Genomic DNA, 15,805 nt, shown 5'->3' on the forward strand with positions numbered 1-15,805 from the left:
TGTGCCCCGGGCCCTCCTGCAGGTTACAGCCTTCCCGGGAAGCGGCGCGGTCCCTGCCCCTCTCCTGACGTGTGTCATCCCGCAAGCATCCACAGTGCTGCCAGGTGGAGGCTTCCATGGCCGGGGGCTCAGTGCCCGCAATCCCTGCTCCCGGAGCCGTCCAGCCCGGATCCCTTCCCACCTTGGCTCTCAGCACCGCCTTCCTTCTCCCTGCTCCGCTACTGGGAGAGCCGGAGGCAGCTTGGAAGCCTCCGTGCCTGGGTCACGGGAAGCGGCGCCTCTCAGCCTCATGCCCAGCCGAGATGGATGCGCGCACTGGGGCGATGGAGCCCATCCTCCGCAGGGGGCTTCCAGAGCTGATGCTGCGCTGGTCCCTATCCGGTCAATCCCACCTTGAAAAGCTCCCTCCAGCTTCTAACCTGCTGCTCCGGGGCACTTCACAGGCAGGATCTGGCTCTGCAGCCGCAGGGACGCTCCTCTCCTCCCCAGCCTGCTCCAGCAATGACTCCACTCCCCCCCGGTCCCGCTCGGTCCTCCCCGGCTTCCCTGCGCTCCCGCTGCTCCCCGAGCGGTTCCGTGCCAGGCCTGGGCAGGACCACGTCCGTCAGCTCCTCCGAGCAGAGCTTGGAAACCCGCACCCGTGCCCCTGGCACCGCTCCCTGCCCGGCGGCTCCTTCCTTGGAGCCTTGGGCTGCGTCCCAGTGCTTGGGGAGAGACAGAGCCTGCAGCGAGCCCGCGGGGACCGGCCGGGATGGGTCCCTGGGGATGTGCCCGTGCTCAGGGCACCGCTGCGGCACAGGGGAGAGCAGCCGGGACAAAGCGAGCCCGGGAACGGGGAGTCCCTGGCTTCTCCCACATGGGTGCTCTGGGTGCTCCTCTGCGCATCCCTCCTCCCGCCGGGGGATGCTGCTGCCAAACGGGCTCCTGTGGGGGGGGAGCCGAGGGCTCTGATCCGTTTATACACAGCGGGATGCCTGGAATTGCACGGGCCGAGCGGCTCCCACCCGGCAGCTCTTCCCAGCGCTTTGCCTTTTATGGTGCACGAGGTGCCGAGCCTGAGCCGGGGCAGCATCCCGGCCCGGGATGCAGGGAAGCACCTACATGGGCCCTACGGGGAGGCCGGGGGCTGCTGCACCCCAGTGTCAGCCCAAACAGGCCCCGAGCATCCCGCGGACACCTGGGGCTGGAAAATCCTCATCCGGAGCCCCCAGGGATGCAGCATCACTCGGAACACGGCCGACGCTCGCACGGCGGCACGGATTGAACCCGGACCGCAGTCTCCCATGATGCCATCACCTCATCCCCGCTCCAATGGGAAGGAGCAAGGGATGAGCCCGGGAGCCAGGCTGGGATGGGGTTCATGGATGCACATTGCAGAGCTGCTCCAGGGCTATGAAACACCTTCTGTTACCGCTGCAGGGTTTAAACCCCTGCGGAGGCTGCCCCCAGCCCCAGGGGTGAACCTGCCCCGATTCCAGGCTCTTCCCATTGAGCCAGCACCGAACCCAGTCTGGGAGCCGCGGTTTGGGGATATCACCTCCTGCCTTGCCCTTGACGTGCTCCCAGCGCTGCAGGGAGCTGCAGTTTGGCCCTGCCGAGCTCTGCTTCCCTGGGAGCTGCTTATTTAACACTCGGGACAGCCCGACAGGGACCGGCAGCTCCTGCGCCCGCTGCATAAAAGGCGATGGCAGCTGCTGCAGGCACCGGCGCCGCATCCCTCACACCAGACAGGAAGAGACTTTTAGGGAATAGGAGGGCAAGGGCTGAGGCTGGCGCAAACCCGGATGCTCCCGGTGTCACTGCAGGCACTGAAGTGCAGCACCAGCCCTTTGCATCCTTCATAGAACCAGGCTGGGATGGGTTGAAGGGACCTTAAAGCTCCTCCAGCTCCAACCCCTGCCACGGGCAGGGACCCCTTCCACTGGAGCAGCTTGCTCCAAGCCCCTGTGTCCAACCTGGCCTTGAGCACTGCCAGGGATGGGGCAGCCACAGCTTCTCTGGGCGCATCACTTTGTTCACCCAAACCCCATCTGTTCCCCCCCGCAGTGACAGCACCACAACCCTTGCTCACCCCTGCGCTCATCCAACCCCAATGTGAAGCCAGGAAACCATCCTGCTCCCATCAGGGACACAGAATGGACTTGGAGGCTCACTGAGGGGATCACCCCTTGCGGCTCCTCTGTGGGGCAGGCAAGGTGAGGGGCTGGGCTGGACCTCCCATCTTCCCATCACCCCATGGCCCAATGGGACAGCCCCCAGTGCTGGCTGCCCCAGCACCAGATGCCCATGGAAGCGTCACGCTCCAGCATCTCCCTCCACCACCGAGGCTATAAATAACCCCTCCGAGCGTCACCGCAGAGACCTCGTGTTGCTCCCGCTGTTGTGGTGTTGCCATGGCAAAGCCAGGCAACAGGATGTGACACCCGGCTCCACCAAGAGCCAGCCTCAACCGTAACAAGGAGAGAGGACGTGAACTCACCGGCAGCCACAGGCACCCCCCGGCCACGGCGTGGTCCTCAGTGCGTGACCTCCTGCAGCTCTGCGGATGCAGATGGGGGGGGAGAGATGCTTTGATGAGCAGAGAGAGCATCGTCCTGAGCATCACCTGGGAGAAGTGGATGCGAGGAGCTCACAGCAAGGCTCTGAGCCCAAAGCGATGCTGGCTCCAGGACTGACTGATCCAAGGGCCTCGGGAACACGCTGCAGCCGGGTCGCTGTTGTCTGCCTGAGCCTGAGCCCTGGTGCGAGGCTCAGCACAAGCTCCAGCCCTGCTGGGGTGAACCCCCACGGGGTAAGGCTGGGAGCACGCACCCCTCCCCTGCTCTCCATCACGTCCCAGCCTCAATGCACATCCGGGCAGCTCTGGAAGGCCCTGACACGAAGCCAGGAGCTCCAGCTCAATGCAGGGTCTCCATCCTTGCCCAGGGGAGCATCAGACACCAGCTCCAGCTCCCGCAGCAGGAACCTGCCCGTGCGGCTCCAGACCCTGCTCCCGCATCGGGGGCAGAGCCGCAGCTGCACCAGGGATGCTGTTGGGTGTAAACCCACCAAACCCTGCACAAACCCACCCCAGGGCTCCCTCTCCATCCCCTCCAGGCTGTTTTCCCAGCTGGGGACCTGCTGCCCCTGTGGGTCCCCGCGGGGCTGTGGGTGCAGCCGGAGAGGTGCTGGGGACAGGAGGCACCATCAGCCACACGTGGTGCCCCAGTGATGGTGCCAAATCCAATCCAAATCAGCCCCAACCGCCCCGAACCCCACCAGTGCTGGTGGGGTTAATGACTCCTTGAGGCAAGGGGCTGCCAAGGGAAACACGGACACGTTCCTGCCCGGAACAGCTCCGAGCAGGAGCAATCCCCCCAGCACCAGGCTCCTCGCAGGCTCCGGAGGCAGATGCTCAGTTTGCCTTTAAAGGCAAAACGTGGATGCCCGGGAAGGGCTGGTCCCAGCTCGGGTGGATCCGGGAGCAGCAGCATGGGGCAAAGCGCCGCATCCCAGAGTTTAGCTCTTGGCTTTCCCACTGGGAACGTGACCAGAGCGGGGCTGCGGGAATTAACCCCTCCTGTCCCTGTGGCCCTCTCCAAACCAGCACTGTTCCACGTGCCACAGGCAGGGCTCAGCATGGAGCAGGCAGTCAGAACGGCAGCAGCTTCTCCTCAGCCCCATCCTGGGCTCTCCCCGAGGTGGGACTCACACGTTCCAGTTGCACTCCTGCCTCCAGGAACCGTGTATCCCGATTTCATTCCCTTCTTTCCCCCCTTATAAAACCCCCCCGCGTGACCCTGTGCCGCAGCTCGGGTGCATTTCCAGTGCTCGCCATCCCAGCGAGGCAGCTGCACTGCAAGGACACAGCCGAGAGGGACAAGGGACAAAGGCACCTCCTGACCTGGCCTTCAGGGTGACAGAGAACAGCCGGGACCCCAGCAATGGGACCGGATGGGAGGAGAGGACACGGGAAGAGCGGCGGCTGCTGCTGGGAGCACGCGGGGTGCGTTCGGTCCTTCCCACGTCCCCAAACGCCGCAGGGCTCGCTCAGAAAGGAGAACGGAACAAAAAGGTTTATTTCTCTTTCCTCACAAGAAGCACAGAAAACGTACATTTTACACCCAAAAGGTAAAAAAAAAAAAAAAAAAAAAAAAAAAGTGCATTATGCCTCGTACAGTACAAAAGATGCTGCTCGTTTCGATAGAAAACCAGGCTTCAGAAACACCATGAAGTCAAAGGAACGGCTGTTAGCAGAGTACAGCACCCGAACAGCCACAGCATCACCCACCCCTCCTCCGGGGGCAGGACCAGGATCACCTCCTGGGGGATGCCTACTGCTACCACCCAGCCCCAGGCTGGACCAGCTGCCTGGCAGGCAGGGACAGGGTTTGGGTGCGCAGCCGGGGCTCCGCGTCGGGGCCATCCCCCTGGATCCCCCATCCCGTTCCAATGCATAGATCAACCAGGAGCACTGGGAGCTGGGGGGGGCAGCAGTGGCACACGCAGCCCTTTGGTTGCACCGGGTACAGGGCAGGGGGAAGCGGGGTCGGCAGCGCTCTCGCTGCCGCCCGAAACACCGAAAGCACCGGGACACAAAGAAGAGCAAGCAGCAGAGTAAGAGCTCAGCACGAACACAGTGTTTGTAAACCAGGGTTAAGGCACTCCATCGGGAAGGAACAGTTACGCCACGCGGGAGAGGACGAACACAGCTACCTCCTCATGCAACAACGCTACCGAAGCCTGCACGCGCCCGCGCTTCGGCTACAAACCCATCCCAATGGCACACGGGTGCTGCCCGAGCCCCTCAACTGAGCCTCTATCCAGGGCTGGGGTTGGTCCAGGCAGAGCCAAGCCAACGTGGGCAGAGCCCAGGGAAGCAGTGGTTTATGCGCAGCACCCAGCAGGCACTGGAGGGAGCAGGGAGGAAAGATGCACGTTGGCGTGCATCAGGTTACGGAATCCTTCCGCAGTTATCCCAACCCAGCTCTCCCAGTGGCCGGGCAGCAATGGGAAGCGGCTGTAGTTTAACACAGAGCAGAGAAAAGCAACCCTGCCATCAGCCATGGTAAGCCGAGGAGAGGGATGAGGCCATGCTGGGAGCAGGAGGCACAAAGACCCTCGAGGTGGCTGCTCCCAGCCCTCCAAGGGGGCCCCCTTCATGCGTGGGAATCCGGGAGGGAACAAGGGCAGGAAAGATGGAGCAGATACAGGTTTATTGCAGCAGATCTGGACGTGCAGCCGTGGAGCACAGGGTTTCCACTCTGAACACGACCCAGCATCTTCTCAGCCCCAGCAGCAGACTCATGGGCCCTGTCCAGCAGCTCCTGCCTCAAACCAGCTCCCAAGGGTGGAATGGGGAGGACGCCTCAAGCTAGGAATGCACATCCAATTCCAGCCCCTTTAAGAAGGGACATTCATCCGACCGCAGCCCTGGCAATTCCTCACACTTAATGCAAAGAGGTAGGGCACTGAGGACACCAAAAGCACAGAGCTCCCTGGCTGGAGCCAGGGCACTTCTGATTACCAGAGGCTCAGCACCCACTGCCGCAGCCCCGTGAGCCCCACCTCAAAGAGGGGATGTTGAGAATGGCTTCCGATGGGGATGTGGAGTCGTGGGGAGCTCACTGGGGCTCGGCGAGCACCCAGGTTTGGAGCACGATCCCTGCCATGCTTCTCAAGTCTTCCCCCCTGACCTGGCCACGTCTGGCACGGAGCAGCTGAGCACCACGAGCACCTCCATGAGGGTTAGGGCTGCTTCCCTCCTTCGTGTGAAGGGAGATCCCACCGCCACCTCCAACATCCCCCTCTCACTGCAGCCACCCAGGCTCCTGGAAACACCCCCCCAGGCTTCCCAAACCCGGGACACGGGAACCGTTCTACCAAATCCAACAGGAGAGACACGATCACCGACTGCAAACACGTGGGACACCAAGGAGCAGCCCCTCCACAGCGCGTCCCCACAGCCCCACGAGGGGTCCACGACACTGACACAGCATCACACAAAGCTTCACGAGGGTCCACGGTCACTCACTGGCCAAGCTCATCGTTAGCACTGGGACATTACAGACGCCGTGACAGCAACACCACCCCACGAACACCACCCCGCTCCACGGTGACAGTGACACAGCACCAACGCAAGGCTGTGACAACCAGGTCACAGAGTCAACACGAACACGGCTCAATGCTCCTTCACTTCACAGCCAGGAAAGCCTCTGTCTCCTGTGGGCCTTTCCAGCTCCCATCAAGGGAATCCCTTCAAACAATGGAAGTGCTGTGGGAAAAGCCTTTAAAAAAGACAAACGACAACCCAAGACTCCAAGTCAGCAGGATCAGAGGTAGTGTTCGTGTCGCCACTGTAAGGAGTTTTCCACAAGTGCCCTGTTTTCACTGGAGACTTGTGTTTGTTCTGTAAGAAGTCGTGACTGATTCTTCTGAGTCTTTGAAACAGAGCATTTCAGCATTTCCTATATATATAGATAGATAAATAGCACGGTATCTATCTATATACACACACAAACCCACATTATTATAGTTGGCAAACAGTACTAGGAAGAGCATCCTGCAGGACAACGGGCAATTCACACACAAGGTCCTCTTCTAAGCCATGCAATACGTTTTATTTTCCCTTGTGCCATTCACCATGACCCAGTATGGGTTTTCTTTCTCTCCCCACTTAAGAGTACAAGGGGGGGGACGGGGACGAAGACGTGGCATCAGACGAAGCACTGCAGCTCAGATGTCAAACTGCATCTGTGCAATGAATAAACGCCATGAAGCCCTCAAAACCCCCTGCGCCCCCCACGGAAGGCATCAACTTTTGCCCATCCAGAGCGTGTTCTTCAAGTTCCCAACCGCTGGCTTCGCTGCCAGCTTGGAGGTGACGTCTGCACCCCTGAGCGTGGATTGTGGCTCACAGAGCACGGAAGACTCGCTGGAAACGGCCTCCTTGGAGTCCGTTACGGTGGACACCTCCATGTCACTGGCTAAGTCCTCAGAGGACAAGTTCAGACACCCCAGCTTGGCGAGGGAGTTGGACCTTTTCAGAGGGGAGGACACAGTCAAGCCCGCCAGCCGCAGCCTGGTCTCGATCTCCTGAGTCCGCTGCTTCACGAGGCCGGGCTTGCCCCGCACGCTGTGGATGCTGTCGCTGCTGGAGCTGCGCGTCAGGTTGGAGCTGCGGGAGGAGGACGGGGTGTAGCAGATGGTCTTGAGGAAGTCCTTGGTGAAGCTGCTCGTGTGCTCCAGGCGGCAGGCCACAGGCGTGGAGGTCTTCTGGGAGATGCCCTCCGAGCCGCGCTTCACCTCCGCCTTCGCCGCGTTGTGCTCCGCATCCTCGGGCATCAGCGGCGCTGGTCCCAGCAGAGGCACGAGGGTGGGATGTGAAATCAGATCCTCGCTCTCCTCCATGATGCCGGAGTCCACCCTGCTCAAGGGGCTCTCTCTGAGCAGGGATGAGGCGTCCGAGGGCAGGCTCTTCAGCCGCTCCAGCTCTTTGGTGTGCTTCCTAACCAGACCTGCCTTCTGCAGCTGGATAAGAGACTCCTGATGCTGCATCAAGTAACTGTTTGCACTTGGCTTTTCCAAGTCTTTACTGAACAAGTACTTCAGATCCTTGGTAGGTTTGCTGTCTTTTCTGGCTAGAGACTCCTCTTTTACCACTTCCACGTTAAGGAGGCTCTTGTCACAGTGTGAGTTTCTCCTGGGCAGAAGAGTTTTGACCGGAGTTTTTGGTGCATCCTTTCCCTTCTCCAAAACACTGCAGTGCTGATCAAGTGATTTGCCAGCCCCAGCCTCCAGAGCACCAGTTCCTGCCGACAGAGGAAGCGGAGCCTCGTTGGTTCTAGTTCTGATTGCCTCCTCCAAGCGTGCCTTGCTGGGCAGGTGCTCTGCCAAGTTGGAGTTGATGTGGGAGAGGAAGGCTGGCTGCGTGCAGATGGTGGCAGTGCTGCGACGCATGGTGCTGGAGTTCAGCCTCTCACACTGCTCCCCAAAGGAATCTGGAGACAACCCAGCTGAGGAATACATGCAGTCAGTGCAGGACTGGTAGGAAGGCTTCACCTTACTGAGGATCCCAAACACGGCATCGTGCTGCGAAAGAGAAAAGAGGTATAGGTAAAGGCGCACAGAACCGGACATCGGCCATCAGAAGAGAGGCGCAGAGCACAGGATATAATTACAGCCAAGCACACTGGAAACAAAGCCCATTTCCACTTCTCTTAAGGCCCTGCAGCAGACACAAACACCACTTACTTTCTCAGCAGACAGCATCTCCAATGGAAGAATACCTACCCGTCCAAGTGATGGTCATGCAAGTTGCCCCAAGCGGTTTACAGGGCTCTCGCATGCGTGCGCTCCCTCTCTGGTATCTAACTCCATAGCTTGGGCAAGCAAAGCCATGTTCAGAAGCACTTCGAAAAGGAAGCGGCTCATCATGGAATGAAAGGCTTTATCCGAGTCAAATGAAACTGTGCTACGAAGATGAGAAGAGCAGTTTCACTTGCAGCAGAGTCAGCCTCAGCCACGCTAATCACCTCCGTTTCACCTCCATACGCACCTCAAAATCCTCTGGGCAGCTCCTTTTGCTGTTGTTGTTGTTCAAGTTCTCTCTGTTAAGCCTGCTCTCCTCCTTGTGCATGGACAAGCGCCGCTTCCACTTCTCCATTGGGTTTTCCTCCCTGACAACGTCCTCCCTGTGGTCCCCAGGGCCCAGCACCATCCTTGCCTTCCGGGGGCTGAAATCCAGCTTCTTCTTCACCTCCTTCTCACAGAAGCTGCTCATCTCTGCCAGCGGCTCCGCGGTCTCCAGGGCTCTTGCTGTCTCTAGCATCCTCCCCTCTGACGGTGCAGATGGCTGCTGGGACAGCAGCGAGGCAGCGCGCTCCGCAAGCACATCCCGCTCCAGCTCCTCCACGGGGAAAAAGCCCTCTCTGTCACCGGGAATCTTGTTCTCCAGCAGCGTGTCCGAGAGGCGGCGGAAGCAGTAGTTGAAGCCCACGGGCACGTCGGTGCCGGCGCGGTTGTCCAGGTACGCCGACTGCGAAGGCATGTCCAGGTCAGCCAGGCGGTTCTCCAGGTCGATGTCCAAGCTCTCGAGGAGGAAGTCGCTCGACCCCGTGGTGCCGTCTGTGTTGGGGGGCAGGTTGCTCTCTGCCTGCTGCTTCCACAGCTTGTTGTGGCGCTGCTTGCTGGGGAGAGGGGCAAAGACACAAGCGACCATCGTCACACTGGAGGATGCTCAGCTCCGGGCACATCCCTCCCTGTCCGCAAGCCAGGACTGAAATGATGACCCCTGGGGCCAGCCCAGTCCCACCTGGACAAAGCCATCTTCAGCATCAGGGTTTAGTCCCTCCTGCCTGCCCACTCCAAGGTATCTTTAACCCAGCAGACTCACAGCCCTGCACTGCACCCAAACAGGAAATGCCCTTCAGGGCAGAGGGGCACAGAGCCCTTCATCAGAGCAAACCCCCCTGAACCAACATCTCTGCACGTCTCACGGCACAGCTTCTGATGAACTGGAGTGACAAATCTTCCTCTCCTTCCCCCAGCAGAGCAGAGGCCAAGTGGAGCACGCAGAAACCCTTGTTAGATACAACAGCGCTCAGGATGACAAAGACTTGTGGCTGGCATGGTCACCCAGACCTGCAAATGATTTGCTTCCCACACTGCCCGAGCTCAGTTCTGCCTCATCACCCAAGAACAATGTTTTGCTGAACAGCCCTGGCTGCTGAGGAACACAAACACACTTCCCACACGCAGAGGGACCCGCACTGCATTAAACCAGAGCAGAGCTCCCTGGAAGACAGCTAATTTTCACCCAGGGAGGCCTGGCACAGAAAGGGTTTGGGAAAACACCATTAGCCCAGGCTTCTGCAGCTGCCCTTCTAAATGGGACCCTTCAGACCATAGCACTGCGGAGTCTGAGCACCAAATCACATGGTTTGTGATATGAAAACATGAGGATGCCTAAAATTGGCCCCCTCACTCCCTGCCAGTCACCTTTCTGTTCCTCCTGGCGCCTTACCTCGCATCTAAAATGCCTTCGTACTCCAGCAGCTGCCTCATGAAGCCTGCGTTCGGCCTCGCAATGCTGCGTTTCTGCTTCACGTAGTTGTAGGCCTTTTCCAGGGACCAGCCAAACTCCTTCATCGCGTAGGCGATGACGGTGGATGCCGAGCGGCTCACACCCATCTTGCAGTGCACCAGGCACTTGGAATGGTTCTTCCTGCAGGAGGGCAAACAGGAAAACACCTCTCACTGTCTGGTTACGGTATCGGCTGTTACACAGTGCAGGGAGAGCGCCATGTCCTCCTGAGCACCCCAGCACTGTGGATCAGGTTAGAAACCTTGTGGGGTTAAGTGAGCCACAAGAGGAATCTCTCTCCAGAAGTTAGGGAAGGGCAGCCTCGGTCATGCTGCCACTTGAGGGATCACCAGGAAGCCTCCCTGCCTGCCCAAATCTTTGGATACAGGGAGAAGCAGGAACAACCCGAGTGTAGAAGCCCAGCAGGGTTTGATGGGCTCTGTCACCATCTCTTGCCTGCAGAGACGGCGGGGGCTAGTCCAACACGGACATGGGTTGGAGCATTTCCAGAGCCTGGGAAGGGAAAATATCCTTGTTCCTTTCTGTTAATAACAATAATAATAAAGTATCATCAGCCAGGAGCAGGGTAATGCCAGTACAGGAAGAGACAAGGGCCAGGGAAGTTCCAGGAACGCATCCTCCCCGGATTCAAGAAGGATTCAGCCCCATGCTGGATGAAGCACAGGGGGCATGGCTCGGATGTGTCCTCCCACAGGTCACAGTCCCCAGCCCACTCACTTGGCCTTGTTTATGAAGTGGTAGGCCTCGTTCCAGTGAGCCAGGAGGTCGGTGGTCTCCTCGTCGTACACGCGGATGTTGTGATAGGCGAACAAACCAGGGAAGAAGTTATCAATTTCCCTGGTCACATTCAAGATGTAGTCAATGCTGCGGAGAGCACAAAGAAAACAGACCTGAAATGGCACGGCTGTGAAAGAGGAGCTGATGCACATTGTGAAGACCTTGAAGTATCCCAGAATCCCAGCCTGGTTTATGGTGGAAGGCACCTTAAAGCTCCTCCAGCTCCAACCCCTGCCACGGGCAGGGACCCCTTCCACTGGAGGAGCTTGCTGCAAGCCCCTGTGTCCAACCTGGCCTTGAGCACTGCCAGGGATGGGGCAGCCACAGCTTCTCTGTGCTACTGAGCAACGTTTCTGAGGTTCTCACCTCATGCTTGGTGTGTGCCTTGGGCAAGCAGCAAATATTTCTATGCTAAATTCTCCCTCAGCCAAAAAACATGAAAGTCAATGAAGCCAAGTGGTGGTGTGGTGATGAGAGCGTGGTGACAGAGCCCTGCACTGCCTGCCCGGGCAGGTGAGCTGGAGATTGCTCATCCACAGGAAGCTCTGCTCCATTCAGACAGAGTTTTCCCCTCAGCTTAGTGCTGTACTACTTGCTGTTCTGTAGCCTGCAGGAATTCACACCCGACTCAACATCCTGGATGGACATTTCACACTCAGCTGTTACCCGCTGGAGGGGTATCAGAGATCTTGATGTGCTTCACGAATGACAAGTTTGCTTATTTTCACTCCACATGTTATTGATAGGAATAAGATAGGAAAGATTTCCCCACCAAGCAGCTGATGGTAAGTTACCCATGTTATTGAGAATAGGCCCAAACTCATGCCCCTGCTGTCTACAAACTTCATATGTCATCTCAAGAGGCCTGAGCATAAGTTAAAAGCAAACAGCTGGAGTTACTTGGTGTTTGGAAGGTCAGTACTCACCCTGAGCCCTGCAGCTCCTCGAGGTTGGAGGCATTCCACTCGGAGCCCTGCAAAGCCACAAAAGACACATTTCAAAGGAGCACAAGAGCATCCCCGTTTTCCTCAGGTTCTGCAATGCCCCACCCCGGGCCATCTTCCTTAGCTGAAACACTGGGAACAGCCTCTGGAATATGGCACAGGGCAGGCAGTGCTGCTGCTCAGCACAGAGAGGTCCTGTCTGACAGGCATTACACCCTCCCTTAAGGAGGCCAGTGTGTGTGACTGAGCACATTTCAAATCACTGCCCCTGCCCACTCTGGATTTTTAAAGACAGACATAAATAGTGCAGGGAGAGCTACGTGTGGCATGACTGGGATCACAGTACATGAGAAGGGAGGCAAATCCTGAAAGCTCTGTGGGTGGTTATAACTTAGGTGTCCCCCCCCTCTATCTGCAAACCAGGAAGCTAAAAAAGGGGTTTAAAAGCAGGTTTTGCTCTCAGACACGAGCATTTCCTCTGCCTCTCTCCAGAAGAGCAATAAAAAAAGACCCAAGCATAACGGGCACAAATGTGCTCATCTCCAGCAAGTCTTTGTTCCAGATGGCAGTGCCTGGTTTTGCTTGGAGTACCATCTAGTGGCAAAAGATCAGATGAAACAGACCGTCCTTCTCTTCTGCACGAGTTGGGACATCACCTTCAGCCTCAGTCTTTACATAGCTCTGGCCATGCCACAGAACCTCATAGGCTTAGTCAAGATGCAGTGACCCTAACCAGAGCCCAAGAGCAAACGGCTGCGGTCGGAGCCAGGCCTTTTGTTTGCTGTAAAAGAAAAATCTCCATTGCTAGAAATAGAAAATGAACACGCACAGAGACAGGATCAACCTGCCAGGAAAAGGATTCTGTCAAGGCCTAGAGTCAGTAATACAGCCAGAATAAAGGGCTCATGGAGCACAACTCAGCCTTGACACCAAATTCAGCTTCCTCTAAGCCCAACTCACTGCCACTGAGCCTCTTGCTACGCTAGAGCTCCAAGCCCAGCAGCTTACCAGGTATAAATGATCAAAAATGAGAGATGGTTTGTCCATCTGACCCAGGATAAGCAGCATTTCATTGTCTATGAATTCCTTGAATTCCTTCAAGTTGCAGTTCATGTGTTTCTCCAGCTCATTTCGGATCTGCAGAGCAGGAAACAAAGGATGCCACCTAGAATCACATCTGTTCAATAGAAACACCTGCAAGGAGTGAATAACAGCAGCAGCACTGGTGAAGAGAGATTTTCAGTGCTCTCCCATTTCAAAACACCAGGGCATGGACATAACAGCCCTCTCCCTGCCCCTCAGCTTCAGGAAGGGGCAAAGCAAAGCAGCACAACTTTGTCTGATCCACCATGGAAAATTCCTGCAGGAAAAATCAAAGCATCTTGACTGCACCAAGCAGGAACACGTACACAGACTGAGGAGTTCTCAGCTTACGCCTACAACTTGTAGCACTGCTGTTACACAAGAGAGTAGCTGAAGCCTTCATTGCTAAGCTTAGGGAGGAAAGCCCTGCATGTTAATAGCCTGCCTTGGAAAACAAAACCCAAACCCCAAAGAACCATTTCCATTTGCCTGGAATCTGCCTGCACTGCGGCTGGCCGTATTTACACCAGCCTGTGGGATGGACCCAAGCTAGCTTAAGCCTTGACTTGTGATTTTCCATCCATAAACCCACTAGCAAAATGCTGTCTCTGCAAGCCCCTCTGACACTTGTTCAGGAACAAAGAAGACAAAACCTTAAAATGAAGCCAAGGGAGAAAGGAAGGCTCATACTCTGCTCTGCACTGCCCACGAGCAAGTGGAGATGGCTCATCCAACACAGCTGCGAGGCCTCCAGCCACCAGCTGCAGCTTTTGGGAGTGCTGCCTTTGCTTGTGTCATCTGAGGGATGCATCGAGGAGTAAGTGTCTATAAAGTCAGTGCTTGGGCATGCCCACCACTGTTACAACCCAACTGTCACGGGAGGCATCACCTCCAGTGTCACCTGGCTGGCAAAGAACCAGGCACTGTGAGCTGGTTGCCACACACTTGTTACTAAGGTTGTGAAAAACGACATGGATGTGGCATTACCCCGATTGCCCTGCTGGGAAAGAGGGGAATAGCAAAGCCAAAGAGCAGAGCCTTTCAGATACACACTGAGAAACCAGTGACACCTTGGCATATGGTGTCTCTTCAGCAGTGCAGCACTCCCTGGAACAGCAGTCTAGTAGGAAGAATGAGATAGCAGGAATTACATTTACCTCCTTGGAAGTGACATTTTCCAGGTCTTTGCTCATCATGATGCTCCGGAGTTTGGCTTTAATGAGCCGTTCTGTTCGTTCCCTTTCAGTTGGCCTGGAAAGGCAAAGGAGAGGATGTTGTCTCCAAGCTGGCAGCAAACCCACGCTGCAACTCAAGCAGTGCAGGAGCGGTGGGAAAGACTTGGATTAAAAGTGATTTTTATGGGAATAATGGAAGAAAAGCATTAAGACTTGGAGAAAAGAAAGGAAAGGAACCACTGGAGGAAGAAGAGAGAAAAGGGAGATTCCTCTCATGAGCAAGGCCAGCTTCTAATGAAATGCAGAACTAACTTGTCAACAAACAGTGCTGGTGAGTCAGGGCGGGTGGATTCCAGGTCCTGCATCGCATTCCACTCGTTGATGCAGCTCTGGTCCGAGCTGATGCAGCTTTCGTAGTAGGTGGCCCACACCAAGGCCACCCCGCCTGGGAAGTAGTTGTATCTCCTTGCCACCTCACAGGCTTTGTGGAGGATCTGTAGAGCGGACCTGCAAGTTTGGAGAATGAATTTGTGCAGCTGTGAGCAGCAGGGGCAGACAGAGCAGGATGTGAGCGATTATCACAGAGAAAATCAAGACTTTCAGCAGTTGGTTACAGTTTGCTTTGTGAAAGCAGCAGATTTTTTGTATCAGAGTTCAAAGAGGGCACAAACTGGCCCTTGGAGACCTCCTCAAGAGCCGGTCCAAGGCAGAGGCCAAATCTTGTCCTGATTAACACGCAAGCCCAAGGCACAAGTCGCTCTGGGATTTAATCATTAGTTAACTTGTGAAACCAGACCAAAGGAAAATAAAGAACATGGACAATTTTCAAAGCACCTTCAGCAAGGAGTCAGATGCACATTCACCAGCATTCTTGGCCCCTGACATGCTCTGGGGACAAGGCCCAGATTGGGTCATTTGTTTTTGCACATTCTAGCATTACTTTTTCCTTCCTTCCCTCCTCATACTTTTCTCTTTTTAAGGTTCTTACTCCAAAGATGTCATTGTACTGAACACATCAACCACATCTGAGGCTGCCAACAGGAGGGGCCGAGTTCAAAAGTGACAGGAACAAGAGTTGCATTTGTTTCTGTACCCAATCGTCCCTAGCACGACACCCTTCTCTACATCTGTATCTTTTCCCTATCAGATGCAGCAAAGTGAGGGATCTCAGGAGGCTCCAAGAGGAGGCAGCCAACTGCCCAGGCCAAGAGAGATGCGTTTGTTCTGCACGGGGATGGGGAGCAGCCTCTTCAAGGAGGAATTTGCTGGCAGAGCTGCTGCTGATTCAGCCACCTCTGCTGCAGTGGTTTGGAATCCCTGCACGAGGGAGGGGTGACAGGAGCTGAAAGGTGAACAAGCACCCGGGGTAGAAAGTTTCCATGTGGCAGGAGCCCCAGCAACGAGGCAGAACATGGGGAATGCCATCGGATTGGCAATGGGTCCTGAGGCTCCTCCTTCAGCCAGTCAGGAACACGCAGAGAGAGAAAAGACTGGGTTTGCAGCCTGATGGCTTCAAGGTGGTCTTGCATATTTAGTGCCACTGAAGAGCCCACAGCTGCTCTGAACAAGCAGAAGATCCTGGTTTCGGATCAGTATTCTTAGTCCTTTACAGCACTGGTACCTGTTGGCACAGGGAAGCAGCCTCTCTGCTGCAGCTCACTAAACACCAATTACAGACCGTGCTAAAATGCAGTTTGGTTTTAATTTACTCACATAAACGAGTCTCTTTCTCAAGAAAGCCA

At 56.3% G+C, this 15,805-nt stretch overlaps 1 protein-coding gene across 3 annotated transcripts in view; it reads right to left on the bottom strand.

Annotated features, from left to right (window-relative positions):
• Nucleotides 1–6,683: 6,683 nt before the first annotated feature.
• Nucleotides 6,684–15,805, bottom strand: part of SSH1 (slingshot protein phosphatase 1) — a 30,974-nt gene continuing 21,852 nt past the window's right edge. For all 3 annotated transcript variants that reach the window (XM_061466412.1, XM_061466413.1, XM_061466414.1), the window contains 8 exons: nt 14,376–14,570; nt 14,046–14,139; nt 12,814–12,942; nt 11,788–11,834; nt 10,802–10,948; nt 10,004–10,204; nt 8,537–9,167; nt 6,684–8,070 (listed from right to left, as the gene is read on the bottom strand). In XM_061466412.1, coding sequence (XP_061322396.1) covers nt 6,793–8,070; nt 8,537–9,167; nt 10,004–10,204; nt 10,802–10,948; nt 11,788–11,834; nt 12,814–12,942; nt 14,046–14,139; nt 14,376–14,570 — 2,722 coding nt within the window. In that variant the 3' untranslated portion in view covers nt 6,684–6,792. The remainder of the gene's footprint in view (nt 8,071–8,536; nt 9,168–10,003; nt 10,205–10,801; nt 10,949–11,787; nt 11,835–12,813; nt 12,943–14,045; nt 14,140–14,375; nt 14,571–15,805) is intronic.

The sequence above is a fragment of the Pezoporus flaviventris genome, unplaced genomic scaffold, assembly GCF_033815535.1.
Source record: "Pezoporus flaviventris isolate CSIRO_AGI_PZ_B2104156 unplaced genomic scaffold, CSIRO_AGI_Pfla_v1 ptg000041l, whole genome shotgun sequence".
Taxonomy (NCBI): domain Eukaryota; kingdom Metazoa; phylum Chordata; class Aves; order Psittaciformes; family Psittacidae; genus Pezoporus; species Pezoporus flaviventris.